This window comes from Agelaius phoeniceus, chromosome 8, assembly GCF_051311805.1.
Source record: "Agelaius phoeniceus isolate bAgePho1 chromosome 8, bAgePho1.hap1, whole genome shotgun sequence".
NCBI classification, from domain to species: domain Eukaryota; kingdom Metazoa; phylum Chordata; class Aves; order Passeriformes; family Icteridae; genus Agelaius; species Agelaius phoeniceus.
Genome location: NC_135272.1, coordinates 15842820 through 15861964, shown reverse-complemented (window position 1 = coordinate 15861964; position 19145 = coordinate 15842820). Strand labels below are relative to the sequence as shown.

Here is a 19145-nt window from a genome sequence, read left to right as displayed (position 1 = left end):
CCAACAACACAGGAGAAACTATCCCTGTCCCAGGGAGCACATCCCTAGCTTGGTTCTGCTTGCTGGCAAAATAGTTCTCATCAAGGCTGCATTTTCCTTATGTATTTTGCTCATGAAAACTGATGAAGCACTCAGTTTTATACTTTCCAAATGAGGGATTTGCTATGGAAACAGTAAGACCCAAGAAGCCAATTACCCACTAATGATGTTTTTATGTGCCTGCTATTCAGATTAGAGTGAAATGTAAGGCTCAGCTTAAAATCTAAAGTGCCTTGCTCTAGAACTTTCTTTTTCCATGCAAAATCAAAACTTACCAAACAGAGAAAGCTATTTATATACCGTTTAACTATTCTGAAGAAATAAAAGGTGGGCATGCACAAGGAACATCCTGAAAGAGCAGATGGCTGAGAGGTAAGTAGATTTTTGTCTTCAGTGCAAGAAAACCAAAGTAATCTTGATTGCTCTATTTTTATTGACACTATTGCTTCACTATAGAATAACTGAATAAAAGAACCGATACTACTTAGAATATGATTTGAAACAGTTTGCTATTGAATTAATTTGATTGTTATGTACTACTACAAATGAAAAAATCAAACAAGCCCAAAGTCAAATATGTGTAGACTTCAAGGAAACGGCAGGGCTGTAAGTACAGGCAGTACAGCAACACTTAGGAGGTAACTAATGCTTTAAGAACATTCAGTATTTTTATTGTATTTTTATTTTGAAAAGCAAGACCTTCAAGTCACACTTTGTTCAGTATCCATTGACAGATCACAAATACTGATTGCATGTGGTGCAATACAGTTTAATCCTCCATTAATCCTTCTTTAAGGCTGTCAGGAAAACAAGCTCATGTTCGGTGTCACATTGTCCGTGGTAATTGTTTATCTCGGGGGAGAGATGGAGCTGGGAGGAACAGCGGGCAGCGCCTTCCGTACGCTGAGGAGCGGCACCGAGCCGGGCACCTCTCTGGGTGCTCCTTCTGCCGCCCAGGAAGCGCGGAAAGTGGCAATTTCATGTCAAGTGCTTCAAAATACTCAAGCAGAAAACAAACTAAAACTCGTATTATTGCGCAGAACTAGGGGGAGCAGGAAACCCGGGAATTTCACAATCCCCTATGCGCACTGCTTCTTCCAAGCAGAGTCCGCCTCAGCGGGGTATCATGGCGCAGAGCCGGTGGCGGCTCGGCCATCCCGAGTCGCTGGCGCTATTGGAGCGAGCTCTCCTGGTTCCTGCTCGCTACTTTCACCCTCGGGGCCGCGTTCCGGCGCCGGGCCCTGTCAGGGCGCGGCCCCCTCCCGGCCCCGGTCCCGCCCGCGCAGCCGCCGCGCCCCGCCCCGCTCGGAAGCGCCGCCGTGACCCCGCTGACGCGGGCGGCGGGCCCGGAAGCGGCGGGCGCGGGACCGGACCGGGGGCAGCGGCGTTGGGCGGCCGAGCGGCCCCGGGAGCGCCCGGCGCCGCGCAGGTGCGACGGACGGGCCCGCGCCGGGGCAACGCGGGGCAACGGGACGGGAACGGGACGGGCCAGGGGGGCGGGCGCGGCCATCTTAAGCACCGCGGGACCGCGGCGTCCTCGGTGCCCCTGCACTCGGTGCCGCTGATCCCGCTCGGCCCGGCCCGGCCCTGCCCCGCCCGGCCCTGCTCTGCCCTCGGCGGGGGACGAAGGCAGCGTCCCCGGGGCAGGGGCAGCGCGGCCGCTCGGCGGGGACAGGCGCGGTAGGGCCAGGCCAGGCGGCCCGGGGGGGTCCGGCCCGGCCTGGGGAGCAGCTGGGATGGCTTTGCCCTGTTGGGTGAAACGGAAAGAGAAGGAGCTTCGGTGTAGTAATAATAACAACAGTGCGCGCCCGGCCCGGAGTGGGGCGCAGGCTAAATGCGGCCGGGAGCCGAGCGAAGCCAGCCCGGCCGCCGCCTTAGAGCTAATAATAGGCGGTGTCTGCTCGCTGGCTCGCAGCAGGTTGTGCCGCGGTCTGCAACGCAAGGAGAGCTTAGTGATTTAATTAAAACCTCAGTTACAGCGATACATAAAACTAACAGTGAAATCTAGAAAGGGTTATTAAAAATGGAAGTAATGTTTAAGTGCTAAGAATAATTTTTATCATAATTCTTTTGGCAGAGTATGAAATTACTGTTGCATGTTTTCTTAAGGTCCGGAGCAGAACCAAGTCTTCACGGGAACTCTTTGGTAATCACCTATGAAGCTCCTGATCCTGAAGTTGCATTTTTGCAATGAAGAAAAGGAGACGGCTCGCTGCAAGTCTAAATGAAAAGGTTCATCTTGGCCATGAGAAAGATACTTCAGAACAGATTCTTGTAGTGGACTGTGCGCAAGAAATTGTCTCCAAGTCTGCAGAAACAGCTTCTGCAGATCAGCTCGAATCTTCCCGAGAACTTTCACCATCACCAGAGCAAAGAAAGCTCCTAAGCTCATTGCAGTATAACAAAAATCTACTTAAATACTTAAATGATGATAGGCAGAAACATCCATCGTTTTGTGATTTACTCATAATTGTAGAAGGAAAAGAATTTAGTGCTCACAAAGTTGTTGTGGCTGTTGGGAGTAGTTATTTTCATGCCTGTTTGAGCAAAAATCCGAGCACCGACGTTGTCACGTTAGATCATGTAACTCATTCTGTCTTTCAACATTTGCTTGAGTTTCTTTACACTTCTGAGTTTTTTGTGTATAAAAATGAAATTCCATTAGTGCTGGAAGCAGCAAAATTTTTAGATATCATAGATGCAGTGAAGTTACTAAATAACGAAAATGTTTCCAGTGTACAGACTGATGTGGTTACTGATGCACCTAGACCAGTAGAAACACTCAGTGAACTGACAGGTAAACTATTAAATAGTCATCAGTGCACTTTTTGTGGTCGAAGTTTCTGTTACAAGAAGTCCTTAGAGAATCATTTGGCTAAAGCCCACCGCCCCCTTTCCCTGGAACAAAAGCATGGGTTAAAAATGGTTGAGAAGGCCAGCTTTTCCACTAGACGCTCCACGAGAAGCCGTAAGTGTCCAACTAAGTTCGGTATCAGTGACAATGAAAGTGGTGATGCCTCTGACAGCAACTTGGAAAAAGTCAGTTCTGACAAGGAGACATCTGAGAGAAGTGAATTTGAAGACAGTGAAAGTGAGTCCAACGTGGATGAAGATGGGCAGGAAGAGGAAATGTCAGGTGAAGATTCGGAATCTGAAGAACAAAGCGAAAAGGAACAGAATGATGCTGAAGAGGGTTCTGAGGCAGCTGACTCAATGGGGAATATTCCTGAAGGCTTAGCTCCAGTCATCATTCAAAGCAGTAGCAAAAAGCTACTGCAGTGTCCCAAGTGTGACAAAAAGTTTGATCGAGTAGGTAAGAGCGAGTCAGGTTCATCTCCTTCATGGTGGTGCTGTTTGTGTGGGAAATAAGCCAAGTTTTTCCTCTGTCCTGGAGAGTGAATATAAGAATTTCTGGATCATCTCACTGATCCAGTGTGCTGCTATTTTCTTGAAGTGTACTAAGTTGTTATGTCTGTGGTTGCTAAATAGTTTAAATAGATTATCTGAGCACATTATTTTAAAAATCTGCAAGTACTACATTTATTTCTCTTCCACTGCTCTGGATTCTGGTTGTTAGCATATCTGCTGTGCAGAAATAAATGGCCTGTGAGTATTTAGGGTTGGAATGGTACATTTTGGTTCTGCTCACATTGGAAGCCCTTTTCTCTTTGCACTTTCATAACTTAGAATTCTAGTTCTGTGCTCAAAAGATCCATGACAAGCATGCATTACAACAAGTGATACATAAAGTATTTCTTTATAAGTTTGTATTACAATGGACAATTGACTTACATGTTAAATTTATGAGCTGCAGAAGCTCATAAATTTACAGTACTATACAGCAGCATGCATGTATGTTCTGCAGAGAAAAAAGTAAAATCTAGTACAAAGCAGAGAGGCTGCTATTGACTCGAGGTAGATTTATCCACAGGACAGAATTTTGTCCTCAGAAGAAACATTGGCAAACAGAGGAGGGAATACAAGCCATGTGAAAGACATGAGACAGTAGCATTTTTGTAGTATGTTGGGTCCCAAACACAGATAGGGTGCAAGGGTTTGTGTCTTTCATTCAGTGTTCTGCTATTTGAAAGTACCTTAAGATTACCAGTTTGTTGTGAGGCTGTTCCCTGTTCTGGAATGGTACTCATGATCAGTGTAGTGAAAGAATAGGACTGTAATTTGCAGTATTTAAGATCTTACTATGCTGTAGGTTTGAACAAGAGTGACTTGTAACCCTTGCACAAATTTGTAGGAAGATGAAAGTGTTTGGAGAGACCTTGGATCAAACACATAGGTGAGCACTGGGCAGTTTTCAGTGTTGTAAGCCAGTAGGGATCTTTGGGTGGATGTGGAGGGTGCTTAGAGCTTGACTGCATGTGAGAGAGATTATAGAATCAACCCCAAACATGCCTGTTGCAGGTGATACTTGTTACAGTTCATGCTAACAGATTTGACTTTGTTGTCCAGGTAAATATGAGAGCCACACCCGTGTCCACACAGGTGAGAAGCCTTTTGAATGTGATATCTGTCACCAGCGCTACTCCACCAAGTCCAACCTGACAGTGCACAGAAAGAAACACTCCAGTGACACTGACTTCCATAAGAAGGAGCACAAATGTCCCTACTGCAATAAGCTCCATGCAAGCAAGAAGACCTTAGCGAAGCACGTGAAGAGGCAAGTATGACATAATGTGTCTGGCATTTCTGAAGAGGCATTTTTTTCATTTTAAAAGTGGAGATAAGCATGTATATAAACACAGCATGTTCTGCATTATTTTTATAACTATATCTTCAAATAACTGCCTTTTCAAAGGGCTTGGGGGTTAGCAGTATCACTTAACCTGCAGTAAGAAATAGCTGTAGTGCTTCTATGGGGGTTCTGCCAAAAGGTTTTATTACAAATTTTAGAATCTTTCAGATGAGCTAGCACAGTCAGAACATATCAGGCTTAAAATTTACCTGACTGCTTTTAATTTGAAGGTAGAGTAAAATACCTTCTTTAATTTTAGGTGTCGGTGCTTTATTGTTGATTATAATACCTGTCTAAACCATTTCTGATCAGATTATTTTAGATAAACAATTTATGGCAGGTCTAATTATAAGGTATTACTATTTACATACTGCCTTTTTTCTTTTTTCTTTGTAAATCTCCATAAGTTGAAACTGCCTTCTGTCTTATCAAATGTTGTATAAAGTTCTACATGAGACCATAGTCAACACTGCTTTCCAGTTACTTGTGTCATTAGAATTGTTTCAGCATCAGTATTCTGTTCTGCCAGTGTGGTGAGCAACTTCCATGACATATAAAGCTTAGAAATAGGTATTTAGTATTTAGATAATCTTCATCTTGGAAAGTTCTGGCTACTTTCAGCTTCTTTCTCCTAGGTTTCATCCAGAGAATGTACAAGAATTTCTTTCTATCAAGAAGACAAAGAGTGAAGGTTGGAAATGTGATGTAAGTAATCCTTCAGAACTTTTTTTTGTTCTGTACTGTTTACCTTCTGTGAACTTTAATGAAAATCTGGTATGTGTTTCTGTGAAGTCTCAGAAAGCTTTCTAGGGGATGGTTTTCCTCTAAGTGATACATTTCCTTTGTCTGCTGATCTAAGGGCTGAACTTTGTCTATATGTACAGCCTCTGGTCAGATAAATAATCCCAATTTGAATTCTAAAATAGTTAGAGGCAGTATCTTTGCAAATACATCAGTTTACAGATTATTAGACATGAGTGCTTTAAAACCAGTATTTGCTTTCCTGTTAATTACACATAACAAACACTGACCATAAAGTGTACTGTTACAGGAAGGATCTCTCAATTGTGAGGAAGATACATGTTAAATATGAAACACTTTCTCATTTACCTGCATATGCATGTCAACAGAATTGTGAATTTGTGCTAAATTTATCTCTAGTTGTAAAATCACAGAATCCTTTACTTGATTTTCCTCTGAGAGGTATATGTGTGAAACTACATCTGATCTAAAAAGGAACTGTAGCATTTCCATTCTCTTTGTGTATGCTGCCAAATAATGTTTTAAGGTTTCAGATGTGGGGTTTTGTTGTTCCTATTTTTTTAAGGGAATTGGTTTTCTTTTTGTTTTTTAGGGCAGCTGTTTTGTTTGTGCAGACTGCTGTAAGCTGCAGTGTGTCTATAATATTAGGGGCTGTAACATAATTATAAACCTTGCTTTATTTGGGAACTTTCAATTGTAAACATACAGTAGGAATCTGGGAGATATCAGCTGTAGGAATTTGTATTGTTCATTGTGCAGCTGGTGGGACAGTGGTTCAAGGTTATTACCTGGTTCATCAAAGGGTGTTATCTTCCAGGTGAAGCTGTAATGTGTGAATGTGTTACAGATTTTGTTTGTTACTAGATAAGAAGCATTTTAATGGTGAGAATCCATTGTGCAACATTGTTGACATTCTTTTCTGGGAAAGTGTGTTACCAGATGAGTGGTTTGATAAACTCCACTTCCTGGTTTGTGGGTTTATTTTTTAAATTGAACGTTGTAAGTAGAAATTTTTAAAGAAGTGAGTTGCTGCTCCTGTGCCGCTCGTGTGCATTGAAAATGGACTTGAATTAAAAGCAGGTAGAATTCCAACTTTTACAGCAGTTGGACATTGAACAGGGCCCTTGGATGCTGTGCTGTGAGTTTGTTTGTTCATGTGGTGTGTTCTGAGGGCAAAGGTGCCACAGATGTAAGCTGCAGGATTCACTAAGGTTATTGGTTTATGCTGTAATCTGTCTGTGAACAACAGGATTTGCTGACCATATTTTAATCCTTGAGGAATATGAGCAAATTTGCACAAACAGTACATATTATGGAAAAGCAAGAGGGCTATTATACTTTATACAAATGTGGATTTTCTTACACCTATATTTAACATTAATGAGTTTTTAAACAAATAGAGCTGCTGTTTTTGATTTCCTTATTCATGTGTGCTCTGTGAAGCTGATTGCAGGAGTTAATGTGTGGGAGTTGTAGTGCTCAGCTGAGCTGTCATAAACAACAGTAGGAGTCTCACAGGGAAACATGAGCACTCTGTGTGTTGAAGCATAGGATCCTGATGATAAATTGTAATACCTGGTTTAAATGCCTGAATTGGAGTTGTGGATTCAATTCTATAATTGTACTGTGTGCTTATTTAAGTCACTACTAGTAATTCTTGAACATTTTGGTTTTGGTTAATCTCAAAGCAGTACTAAAAAACACACATAATGTTAGGCTTCTGATGGTCCTGTAGCTCAATGTATTTTGAGCTACATTTCCTTGTTGGTATTGGCATTTTCTCTTTAATACCTGCTGTCAGGGAATTTCCCAGAGGAAATAAAGGAACAGGTATGACTTTGGTTCTACAGTAGTTTATACTACAACAACTTTTACCACAGTCCAACTAAACTGTTTCAGCATCCAAACCCAAGCCAAAACTATTTGCTTTTTTCCAGTGGTTTATTTTTGGCTCAGTTACTGTGTTGAAACACCCTAGGAAGGGAGTCTGGGAAGTGCTGGAGTCAGTAGAGAGAAGGACTGGGGAGGAACATATAACTGCATGCAGGAGTTTCCAGTAGTTGATTTAGGCTGTCATGGATCTGCATCCTAATCTATACATTACAGTTCACTATGGTTTATGTAGAGCACAGGTTGGTTTTGATGTTGAGTGCAAGGCTTTCCATACTGACACAGAGGTTTTTGAAAAATATTTAATTTTAATAAAGTGTTTAATCTTACATTGGTGCAGAGAGCAGATGATAAAAAGTTTTATGAGTTTATGAATAGGAGAAGAATCTGGTTATAATGGATGTATCTTTGACAAAGTGTGGTATCATTTCAGATTTGTAAGAAATCTTTCACTCGAAGACCTCACTTAGAAGAGCATATGATCCTTCACTCTCAGGACAAACCCTTCAAATGTACCTACTGTGAAGAGCATTTCAAATCCCGGTTTGCAAGACTGAAACATCAGGAAAAATTCCATCTCGGTATAGAAACCTCCTTCTGACATCTAAACACTAGATTTAAAGTAAAGCATTCCCCCACCATTTTATGTCCTGGTCAGTCTGGTTTTCACCTCACCTCCTTTTACAATTCTCTCTTCCACTTTTGGGGAAGAGTTGTTGGAAGGCTTTTTGTTGGTTGGGTTTTTACTTTTGTGTTCAGCTGTCTTTTTGAGGCATTCTCTGGTACCCAAAAAAGTCAGAATTTTGCGGAGGAAGAAGAATGAAGGTTAGTTTGATTTGAAAGTTTTTTGCACAAAATTGATTCTCAGCTAGGGAGTCAGATTCTTCCTGAAGTTTTCAAAAGACCTCTTCCTTTCCTCCTGAAGTATTCTGCAGACTTTTTTTATACTACTGATTATTTCTGCTGGGTAGGAGCTAGATGGGTGATAAGAATGTCTTCTTTCAAGTGGTCTAAGTGGGCTTAATTGCTTTTGACTATGAATTTTGAATTTTTGCTTTACTGTCATGAAGTTTGCCAACATGCCAGATCTTAGAAGTAACTTAGCAGAAAGCTCACACAATCTAAAGTATGCTGACTGTACTAAAGATGAACAATTTGTTAGACAAAAGTTTTGCTTTGTAAATTGATGAGGGTTTTCAAAAGTAACCAGTCTGGGCTTGTTGTTTATTTTAGCTGTCAGTCAATCCTGCTCTGTGTGCCTGTCTCCCTGTAGGGCCTTTTCCTTGTGATATTTGTGGCCGCCAGTTTAATGACACAGGGAATCTGAAACGCCACATAGAATGTACTCATGGGGGAAAGAGGAAATGGACATGTTTCATCTGTGGGAAATCCGTCAGGGAACGGTAAGGACTTGGCTGACTACCTGAACTTCAGCAGAACACAGCAATATTTAGCATCCTTTGGATGCTGTTGAATACACTTGGAGTTTTTAACATAAAGGAGACCATTTCAGAGTGTTAGTGTGTTAAAAGGTAGTGGGAGAGCCAGAGGTAGCATTGGATTTTCTGGTCACCTCTAAAATTAAGGGTGACAGCTGTAGGTAATTAATTAGGAAGGGCAAATATATTAAGAAAGTCTTACCTCTCATTCACTTCACTTAAGTTTCTTACTGTTAAGAAACTTAAGTTTCTCTGTTGTGCAAAAACATCTTGCAATTTTTTTTTTGAAAGATGTTTTCTTGAATGTATGTTTTCCAAATTTTAGTGTTTTCTTTCTTTCCTGATACTGTTTCTAGACCCAGTTGGTTCAGTAAATAGGTTGCCAGACTGTTTCTGTATGCATGCGTTAGTGTGTATATCTGAATTCATACAGCGATTCAGATCTATTGTGATCCATCACAGTAAGAGAAATTGAGAAAATGATAGTATGTTTTTACTTTTTCACTAAGGGATATTGCTTAAAATTAAATTTTACTGGCTTTGTTAAACAGAACAACTTTGAAAGAACATCTGAGAATTCACAGTGGAGAGAAGCCTCATCTTTGCAGTATTTGTGGGCAGAGTTTTCGTCATGGAAGCTCTTACAGGTATAGATCTTTATTAAACAGGCTGGTAAACTGTTTTGCTTATTTGGTGATATATATGCATTCATGTTATTGACATAATTCTTTGTAATGTATATGTTTGATGTACTCCACCTCTGAGAGCATTAGTAAATGTTCTAAACATCTTTCAGTTTAAAAAATATATTGCTAATGCATCAGAATTAATTTAATTTGTAGTACATTAGTGGCTTAAACACAAAAAAAACCTACAAAGTTGAGATTTTTGCACATATGAAACTTTTGTGGTTTTGTTATTCAAACAGAAAATAAGCAGAGGACTAAAATATCCCACTAAATTAACTTCACATAAGAGAGCTCAGCTCTCTCTTGCTTTCTAAGAACAATTCAGGTGCAGTTCAGCTGAAGTTGCTTCCTGATACTTATGTGAAGCAATAAAGACTGCATTTTCTGCTCTTTTGCATTGAATTAGCAGTACAGATTGTTTTAATGGAATTGTATTTTATGGCCATGTTTATGACTCAATATGCAGACTTCATCTAAGAGTGCACCATGATGACAAGAGATATGAATGTGAAGAATGTGGGAAAACGTTTATTCGGCATGACCATCTGACAAAACACAAAAAAATACATTCAGGTAGGTATTTTCTTTGGAAGCTGGCTTAAAAATTACTATTTTGAAATAAAACCAAATAAAAAGTTAAAGATGGATTTTTTTTTTCAGTGCATGCAATATTTTAGGCCTCATAAAAGTCCCTGCCATTCTTTTTAAGGTCTGCTAAAGCAGAGGTAGTCTTACATGTTTTAAAGGTTTAAAAGCCAAATGTTTCCTCCCTGATACCATAGAAAGCTGAGGGACAGTCAAAAACATGTAACAATTAATTGCTTTAACAATCATAAATACAAAAAGCAAAAGTGAAAAAGGAGGATTTTTTAATGATTCCAGATTTCTTTTTTTTAATAGCAACTGTGAAACATTATTGCCACAACACAGAAGAAGCTGTCAGAGTCTCTGTCAAAGTTTGTACACTGATCACTTCAATGCAAAGAACATCAGAGAGGTGTTTCTGAAATCTCTCTTGTGGGAAAGAGGGAAGGAAGGCTGAGGGAATCAGCCCTATGAACAGATGGGGATGATCAGGAAAAAGAAAAAAAAAAATCTGTTGCTCTGAGAGCAGAAAGGTTATCAAATGCATAGGAAGAGCAAAGTTCACCAGTGACTTTTTCACAACAGGATCCAGAGGAAACATGACCTTCTTGGAGGCAGAATACTTTCTAGGCAGCATGGAAGTATGAAAGTGATCAGAGTCTAAACTTCCTGAGTCTTTATGTGAAAGACAGCTTCTTTCCTGGTGTTTGAAATAATAATAATGTCTGCTATGAAATAAAGAAATCTTTGAAAACTCCAAGTACAAAAACAAAAACCAAAAAAACAAAACCAAAAAAAAAAAATCCTCTTTTCTGCTCTATTTGCTTTTCCCCCTCTAGAAAGTTACATTCTTTGACTGTCCACACCCCTATTTACATGAGAAGAAATATTCTGCCACTTTGTGGAAGATCTCAAGATGACTGAAAAGCATCATGATACTCTTAAAACAACAGCATAAAACAAAAAGGTAACTATGTCCATCAGGATGATTAAAATGATAAATACTGAGGTGTAATTTTAAATTACACAAATTAGTAGCTGAAAATAATTGGTGTGTTTCAATTAGCTTCCCTTTAAAACAGCTGAATCATTGAAGGTACCCTGTTTCAGGTCATAATGAAGAGAGTACATTCCCAGTCATTCACTTGTACTCCCATGCAGTGAGTGTTTGGGGAAGTGTCTCCTGACTTAGACCACAAAGTTCTTTGCAGCAATCACATGGACTAGTCCTATACAGAAGTGGTAACATCATTACTCTGATAGAACCACCATGCTTCCTAAATTTTCTTCTTTAATAAGAGAATCCTTCTCCAAGTGAGGTGTGGAGGAGCTTGATTAGCTGAACTTTGGGAATATGATTTTAGGTCATAGACATTTAAAAAGTTCCAAAAATATTTAACCAAAATGTATTGGATTTTGCCCTTGTAGGTGAAAAAGCACATCAGTGTGAGGAATGTGGAAAATGTTTTGGCCGTCGCGATCACCTCACAGTTCATTATAAAAGTGTTCATCTAGGAGAAAAAGTTTGGCAGAAGTAAGTGTGGGGTTTCTACAACTGCATAAATGCTGCTTCTGTCCTATAACTGATTTTGTTGGGACTTGGATGTGTGAGCAGAATTCTGCTTATCTGTGTGTTTGTCATGCTTGTACCTCAGACTTCATAATAGAGATATTATTACAGTTTGAAGGGGATGTCAGAAAATTGTCTCCACAATTTAAGCTAGATACTTCATTTGTAGCACAATTAAGTAAATAAAAGCATTAAAAAGGATCAGATTTTAATTTGTCACATATCTGTCTCAGTTTTGTTCTTAATTGATGGTTTGCTGTAATACTCTCATTGCAGACTAGTTAAAACTGAATTATTAGTCATCATGTAAGCACAGGGAGAATTATCTCACATTTAAGGTATTTTAGAAGCTGGCAGCAGATTAGTGGCTCTGAAAGGAGGTAAAAACTTTGAAACCCAAGTTGTGTCTCTACCTTAAAAATGCAACAGGGTTTTAAAACTCTGGAGTTTTAAAAATAAACCTCTCAGAGATTTGAAATAAACATATCTGGTTGTTTTTCAAATGATGTGTTTTAGCTGTTAGTACTCATTAGTGTTGTGTAGAAGCCATTAAAGATACGTCTGACTTACAAGTACAGTACATTGCTTATGCTGGTTTTTTCCTTTTGAAGGCAGTAGCCTTCCTAGAAATTCTGCCATTCCTAGAACCTTATTTATGGCCTGATTCTGTCAAAGTAAAACCTTCTTGTGAGTGTTGGGCAAAAAAATGCTGTATAAGGAGATTTGTGGGGTTAAAAAAGAAGTTGTAGTGGCTTTTGTTCTTTGAGTACTTAAGTGCCATCCCGACAGATAATAAATTGAATATTGAAAAGAATCTAATTGACCTTATTGGTATGTGGATGCCAGGAAATAGGAACATAAGTGAGGAAATTTGGAAAGTTTGGTATTGAGCTATTTTGCAGTTAAAGATTTCAGAAGGGACTGTGGACATAACTTTACTGTTAGTTGGTTACAAAAAAATAACATGAAATGTCTTTTTTTCTTTAAAGATATAAAGCAACGTTTCACCAGTGTGAAGTCTGTAAGAAAGTTTTTAAAGGGAAATCCAGTTTGGAAATGCATTTTAGGACACATTCAGGTAAAAAGAAAATAAACCCCAACTAAACCACAAAACATGTAGGGATGTGTTTTTATGCATCAATATTGCTTCAATGATTTTATTCATTATGGTTGTTGAGCATTCAGGATGAAAGTAGTAGAAAGCAGCAAGATTTTATTCATTCTCATATACTGGCCATTCCTGAATGCTGTTTTATGATTGTTTAGCTGGAGTACTGCTAATCTCAGCTCGGGTTTGTGGGGCACTTTCTGCACCTCCTCTTTTAGTTCACTGGTATGTGTGTTCTTGCCAAATTTACCCACACCTTCTAAATGTTTCTGTGCTCCAGAGATTACTGCATTTCAAGTGCTAATCTGAAAAAGGAGTGAACTCCCTTTGGAAAGGGCTATGTCCTTTCTCTTTCACTTTGTTTGTCCTGCCTTGTGTTTAGGAAAATCGTTGTCTTTTGAAATGTATAGAGGTCATTTAATCCCAGTATCATAGCAGTTAAAAGACTGTTCTTTTTAATTTAGTTTGTAATTTAACATAAGTCCAGAGTACTGAGAGAATTGTATGTAAGGAGAAGAGTATGCCAATATAACTTCTAAACAAATTCCTGATGACTCTCTTGATTCTGAAATTGATGCTGAACTTAGTTTGTCTTCAGTAAAATTGTCTCACAGTAGGTCTTGATGCCATAATCCATGGAAGGTATTTCCATATTTATGTGTGATTTGATGTTACTCAGAATAACTAATGGTTACTTCTCTATCTTTACAGGTGAGAAGCCCTACAAATGCCAGATCTGTAATCAGTCTTTCAGAATTAAGAAGACATTAACAAAACACATGGTTATTCATTCAGATGCTCGACCCTTTAACTGCCAGCACTGCAATGCAACATTTAAACGAAAAGACAAGCTGAAGTATCACATTGATCATGTTCATGGGTCTAAGGCTGCAGAAGAGGCATTGGCATCTTCTCCAGAGGAAAAGCTAGTGTCCTTACCAGTGCAGTACACCTCTGATGACAAAGTTTACCAAACTGAGGCTAAACAGTACGTGGAACAGTCCAAAGCATATCAATCAGAAGCCAAAACTTTGCTGCAGAATGTATCCCCAGAAGTGTGTGTGCCTGTGACTCTGGTCCCTGTCCCCATGGCAGAGCCCCAGGCAGAGCTGGTGCAGCACAGTGCTCAGTCCCACGGCATCCTGCCCCCGCAGCCCGAGCAGCCGGATTATCAGCGCGCCACGGAGCTCTCCTTCCTGGAGAAATACACCCTGACTCCACAGCCTGCAAACATTGTTCATCCTGTGAGGCCTGAGCAGATGCTGGATCCTAGAGACCAGTCATATCTTGGAACTCTACTGGGGCTAGATACAACTCCCACTGTACAGAATATTTCAAACAACGAACATTCGTGATCAGACCGTAACATTCCACCGGATTTACAAAGCCATCGGCCACCAGAAGGCTGAGATGGCAGTGAGATTTATATTTTATATTTTATTTGGACTCATCAAGTCTCCTGCATAGTTTTGGGAAAACAATTTGTTTACATAATATTTGAACATTTAGGCACAATTTGATGCATACGGAAGAGTGTTTCTTGTGATTTTAAGAGTTTTTAAAAATCTTATAGATGGTCTTTTAAAAATAATGCTCTGAAATATCTTTTAAGGATAGTGGCTGAAAATGTAATTACATATCTGGCTATTAATTTATAAAACTTGTTTGCCTTTCTGCATCTCACTTTGAGTTAATGTTTTAAGTGGAATAGAAAGCATTCTAAAAGAATAAGGAGTATTTAAAATTCATAAAAGTTTCTAAGGGCAGGCAGGGCTATGAAACACAAACTTTGAATTATGTTTCACACAGAAATTAATATATAATTTTCTTGAACCTGAGGCATTTTTGGAGGGTTTTAAAGGTGGCTGGACTGTGGAGCCTAGCCAGTGAACACAGGCACTAGGTTCTTCTGAAAAGTGATTTATGATACTTTATGAAGACACTAAACAAGGTGTTCAATCATCCCCCTGAGTACAATTAGGCTGCCTAAATTTGGCCTCTTAGTTCTTCTTTGATCTCTAATATTGAATAATGTGGGAAGAGCTAGACAATGGTATTGTCAATTTTCTACACTTAGTTCTATATAATTTTAAGACGCATTTTTTTCTTGCTTTTTCAATCTTCTTTGTCTTCTAAAGTGTACCCCGCACTCTAACTTTGAAAGGAATGGCAGTATTTGCAAGGTCATTTTAAAACGTGAACAGTCACAAAGGGTTGGCATGGTTGACCCTTGCTAAAGCAGAAATGATATCAGGGTCCCACATTAATGTGCCCATTTTCAGGTTATCTGTGATTGAGGAGAAATTTAAAGACTGTTCCAGAACAGTATTTAATTTCTATTTAAGAAAAAAAGAAAATCAGTAATGCTAAATCTCTTGTGAGTTGCTAATTAAATTGTTTTGTTTCTCACTTTCTTGTACTGTGTTTATAAACCAAAGTTAAACTCTTGAGAGTATTTTATGTCTAATTATTTTTAGCTCTTTCTTTACTAGACATAAGGGGTTTTTTCCAAAAAAACCCATTTGGAACTACAAGTCTGGTGTCACCATGAAATCTAGTATAGTTTAACCTAATCAAGCTTTCTCTTTTAAGTGTACTTTAAAAATAATTACTATGTGTTTGTATGGTGAATATGATGCCAAAGAAAGTATCTGAAGTAACTTTATAATCTTCATAATTCCTCACAAGAATTGTATAATAAGATATCCATCTTACTAAGATGAGAATTAAGATTGAAATGTTCCTCCAGTTTTCTGTATTCTTAAATTATTATCTGAAAGAATCTTTAAAATGGGAAACTGGATTTATGTGTATTGTTATAACTGTTAAATTTATTCAATGAGCTGAGCACAAGGGAGTTGTTGTGATAAGATGGTTGGTTCTCTTATCACAGTTCTACAAACTCTCAAGTGGCACAGATCATTTGAGATTGTATTCAGATACTTTGGTGTTAGATTCTATTAATCATCTATTTCAGTGTTGAGCAGTTTGCAGGAGAGGGGCCAGAACTGCCTAAATGTTCATATTTTGAAGCTTGTACCCTAATGGATTCTTAACCTAAACACACCAAAGATTTCTGTTAGCTGTTAAATAGTGGCAGAGTTATAGAATTGTGTTACCAATATTTAAATAGGACTTAGCCAAAGAAGCACAATAGAAGTCCTAAACTTTAAAAGTTCAGTTTCTAAAACAGGACTACATATGTTTAACTGTTCTATGTTTGTATCTCTAAAGTAAAATTTAGAGCTGTGCTCTGGGAATGTTCAGACTGACATGCTGTAAATAGATCTGGGAAGAAGCTGAAGACTAGCAAATACACAGCAATAACAAGGCCATTGAATGCCACCTTCTGAAAGGACACTATCAAGTACCACCCTTTCTGCTTTCTAACTCCACCTTTCATCTCCTTTCAAAATAAAACTGCTTCTGTCATCTTCACACTCCATGGCTTGAAAATGGCTGCTTTATGTGTACTTTTCAAGTCTACATGTGTGTATCATATATACTATTCATGTGCAAATGAAACATGATTTCTACTGCATTTGTAATTGTACTGTTGAAAGTAACCCAACATCAGTGGTGTCAGTGCAGTGCTCAGACTAAAAGCATAATTCTTTGTTATTTCTTGTCTTTTCTGTCCTACAGTAGAAATAACTATTGTGGGCTTTTGACAAAACAGTAGCTTCAAAGTGGTTGGTTAATAATAGTTTCTTTTAAAGTCCAGTCTGTTTGGAAGGCACTCTAGGAAAACACTGAAATGGAATTTGGAGCATATTTACTTGATAATGTCCTTTTAAAAATTCTTTCATGATTGTGCCTTTTATATCTATTCTAAAGAATGGCTTTTTTCTCTAGTTGAGTTGTTACTCAGAAAACATTAAGGTCAATAACTTTCAAAGGGCTCCATGTTTGTGCATGCCCAACAAGAAATGGACTATAAAAGGACTCGTTTTTGAGAAAAACGAGTGTGCTCTTTGCTGTTTGGGTGACCAGAATTACTAGTCATTCCTGGAAAAAATTACCTGCTAGTTCTTTGGTGTTCTTTTGTTTGCAGATAACCCTACTAGTTAATGTTTGTACCTGCTGGTCAGGCTGGATCATTGCCAGTTGACAGTGAAAGACAATAGGAAGGCTTAAATGCTAGATACATAGTTTTTATTTTTATTTAATATCATGAGCTATAATTTGTATGGCTTTACATCTACTTAAAATTCATTTATGAGCAAAGTAAATTTTCATGGGCTGATACTTTGGTAGGTGAAAGTATCTGGTTTCTGTTTGATAGAAGGTAGTCCCTGGTAGGAGGACTGGGGTTGAAGGGCAGAGGTCTGCACCTCACAGCTTATGGGCTGGAACTCCTCAATGTCTGCCCCCCCCGTTCAATATGTGCTCATCAGAGAGTGTGGGTGCTGTTGATGTGGAGGGAGCATTTACAATAAATGGTTTACCAGGCAGTCCCTAGATTAGTTGAGTGTTTATTGCTAAAGAAGGAAGAAGCAGGTGTCTCTTAAAAAGATCTGTAAAGAGCATTTAGTGGCACGTTGCAAAAAGTTGATCTTTTCCGCATGCTGGCCTTTGGGGAAGAAAAGTGGAGTCTGTGCTGGCTCTCCAGACTGCTGTGTGATTCTGAGAACTTAGTGCACTCATTCTGTTCAAACATTAAATTCTGTATTTTTTTGCTATACAAATTTCTGGTTGTAGACTGGCTTACTGCCTTTAATTCTTTCAGTGGGTCTTATGTTCAGTTTATTTATTTGTATTGGAATTTCCTCTTTGAGCACTGACACTTTTCATAGAGAGGTGTATTCCTCATGGGTTCTTTTCATGCTGAACATCAGCCATTGTAATGGTGAAGATATTTTTCTGTTAGGCAGTGGTTTTCTTAAAAATATAGTGCTACTATTGTCTGGATTATAATTCCAGGAGTTGTTCCTAAAGATGGGTCATGCTAGACCACAATGACAGAAGATGTATTTGGTGTCATCAAAGAGCTGAGCTTATTTCCCTCTAACAAATGTGGAAGAGCCTGCAGAACTGAAGAACGCTTCCAAGGAGTCGCCTCGCAATGTGCTTGATCAAACAGGAAACGTGTTATGGACTGCTAAGGAATAAATGACCCCAAATTTTAAAATTTAAAGTAACTTCTCTGTAGGAGTTCATGAATGTAGCATTATGAGTGAAGTCTGTTGTAGATGAATAGTGGGGTTTTTTTCCCCTGATAACAATAAAAAGGATGTGAATTTTCTCTGTGTGGAACACACAAGCATACCTGATGCAGTCTGTGTGTTCCCCATGTGCCTGAGGATAAAGGGAAGCAGAGTGCATTTATCTGTAGGTCCTTGTTGTCCTGGGGGATCTTGCCCTACAGCACAGTCTCAAAACAATTTGGTTATTTCATCCTGTGCATCCAACAATGTCACTGGCAGAATGTAATGCAGGGTGGTCACCTTGCTTAAGGCCAAAAGGGTCTTTTTCATGGTTCATTAGAAGTGTTTTTGTTTAAAAGGTTTTGATGGATTAAAGGTAAAAATGACAAATTTTTTTGAATCCCCCATAATCATTTTGGTCATGTTAAATGTTGGTCCTTTTATATGAAAGAATAGGGTGAAAAGAACTCAATATTTTGTCACTCATATATTGAGGTAATGTGTTTTAAATGTGATCTGTACAGGCTGGTATTTTAGATGGAAGTCCTTAAAATTGTCTTTTTAGGGGAAATTCTTTGCTGTAAGGAAAAGTTAGGAAGTGTACTGTAAATGTGGAAGTACTCAGTCCTATGTGTAATTTTGTTTGCTATGGAAAAGTAAAGTTCTTTTGTCTTAACATTGTGTGCTTCACAGGATTTCTTGCAGGGGTGCCTGTGTTAGCTTTGATTTCTGCCCTTTTTTGTTTTCCGGCAGCATGAAAATACAGTATTTGGGTGTCTTTCAACGTTCATGAAGGGGAAACAGATGAGGCCGATGTTCTCATCGGTATTGCGTGTTTCTCATTCTACTTTTGGCTTTAAAGTGTTTTGTAGATTAAATCTATGTACAACCCCCGTGGGTTTAGCCTGGCTCTGGGTGTGTTTCGGGCGCGGTTCGGAGCGCTGTCCCCTCACGGCCGTTGCTCTCGCCCTTGTTTTGTTTCCATTTCGATCCCTCGGAGCCCTCACGCGCTGCGCTCGCGGCCCCGCGAGCTCGTGCTGTTTAAATGAAGCGCCGGGCGCTGATTGGCGGACAGGCGAGGAGGCGGGCTGGAACGGGCGCGAGCCGCGCTGCGATTGGCTGGGAAGAAGGAGGGCGGGGCTATCCTGCGCGGTCCGCGCGGGGAT

General features: G+C 39.3%; 1 protein-coding gene across 3 annotated transcripts; it reads left to right on the top strand.

The window, feature by feature from the left end:
• The first annotated feature begins 232 nt into the window (after window positions 1-232).
• ZBTB41 (zinc finger and BTB domain containing 41) lies at window positions 233-18655 on the top strand. Of its 3 annotated transcripts, none has more exons than XM_077182082.1 (11): window positions 233-411; window positions 2149-3352; window positions 4507-4714; window positions 5425-5494; window positions 7875-8022; window positions 8715-8844; window positions 9432-9527; window positions 10036-10142; window positions 11583-11688; window positions 12714-12802; window positions 13544-18655. In XM_077182082.1, exons 2-11 carry the CDS (start codon window positions 2230-2232, stop codon window positions 14185-14187), a joined length of 2721 nt encoding a protein of 906 aa, XP_077038197.1. In that variant the 5' UTR covers window positions 233-411; window positions 2149-2229; the 3' UTR covers window positions 14188-18655. The 3 variants fall into 3 exon arrangements, with proteins under 3 accessions (XP_077038197.1, XP_077038196.1, XP_054494366.2); XM_077182081.1 differs by lacking the exon at window positions 233-411 and adding an exon at window positions 1324-1468; XM_054638391.2 differs by lacking the exon at window positions 233-411 and adding an exon at window positions 1356-1468 and having other exon boundaries at window positions 2117-3352.
• Window positions 18656-19145: the final 490 nt, after the last annotated feature.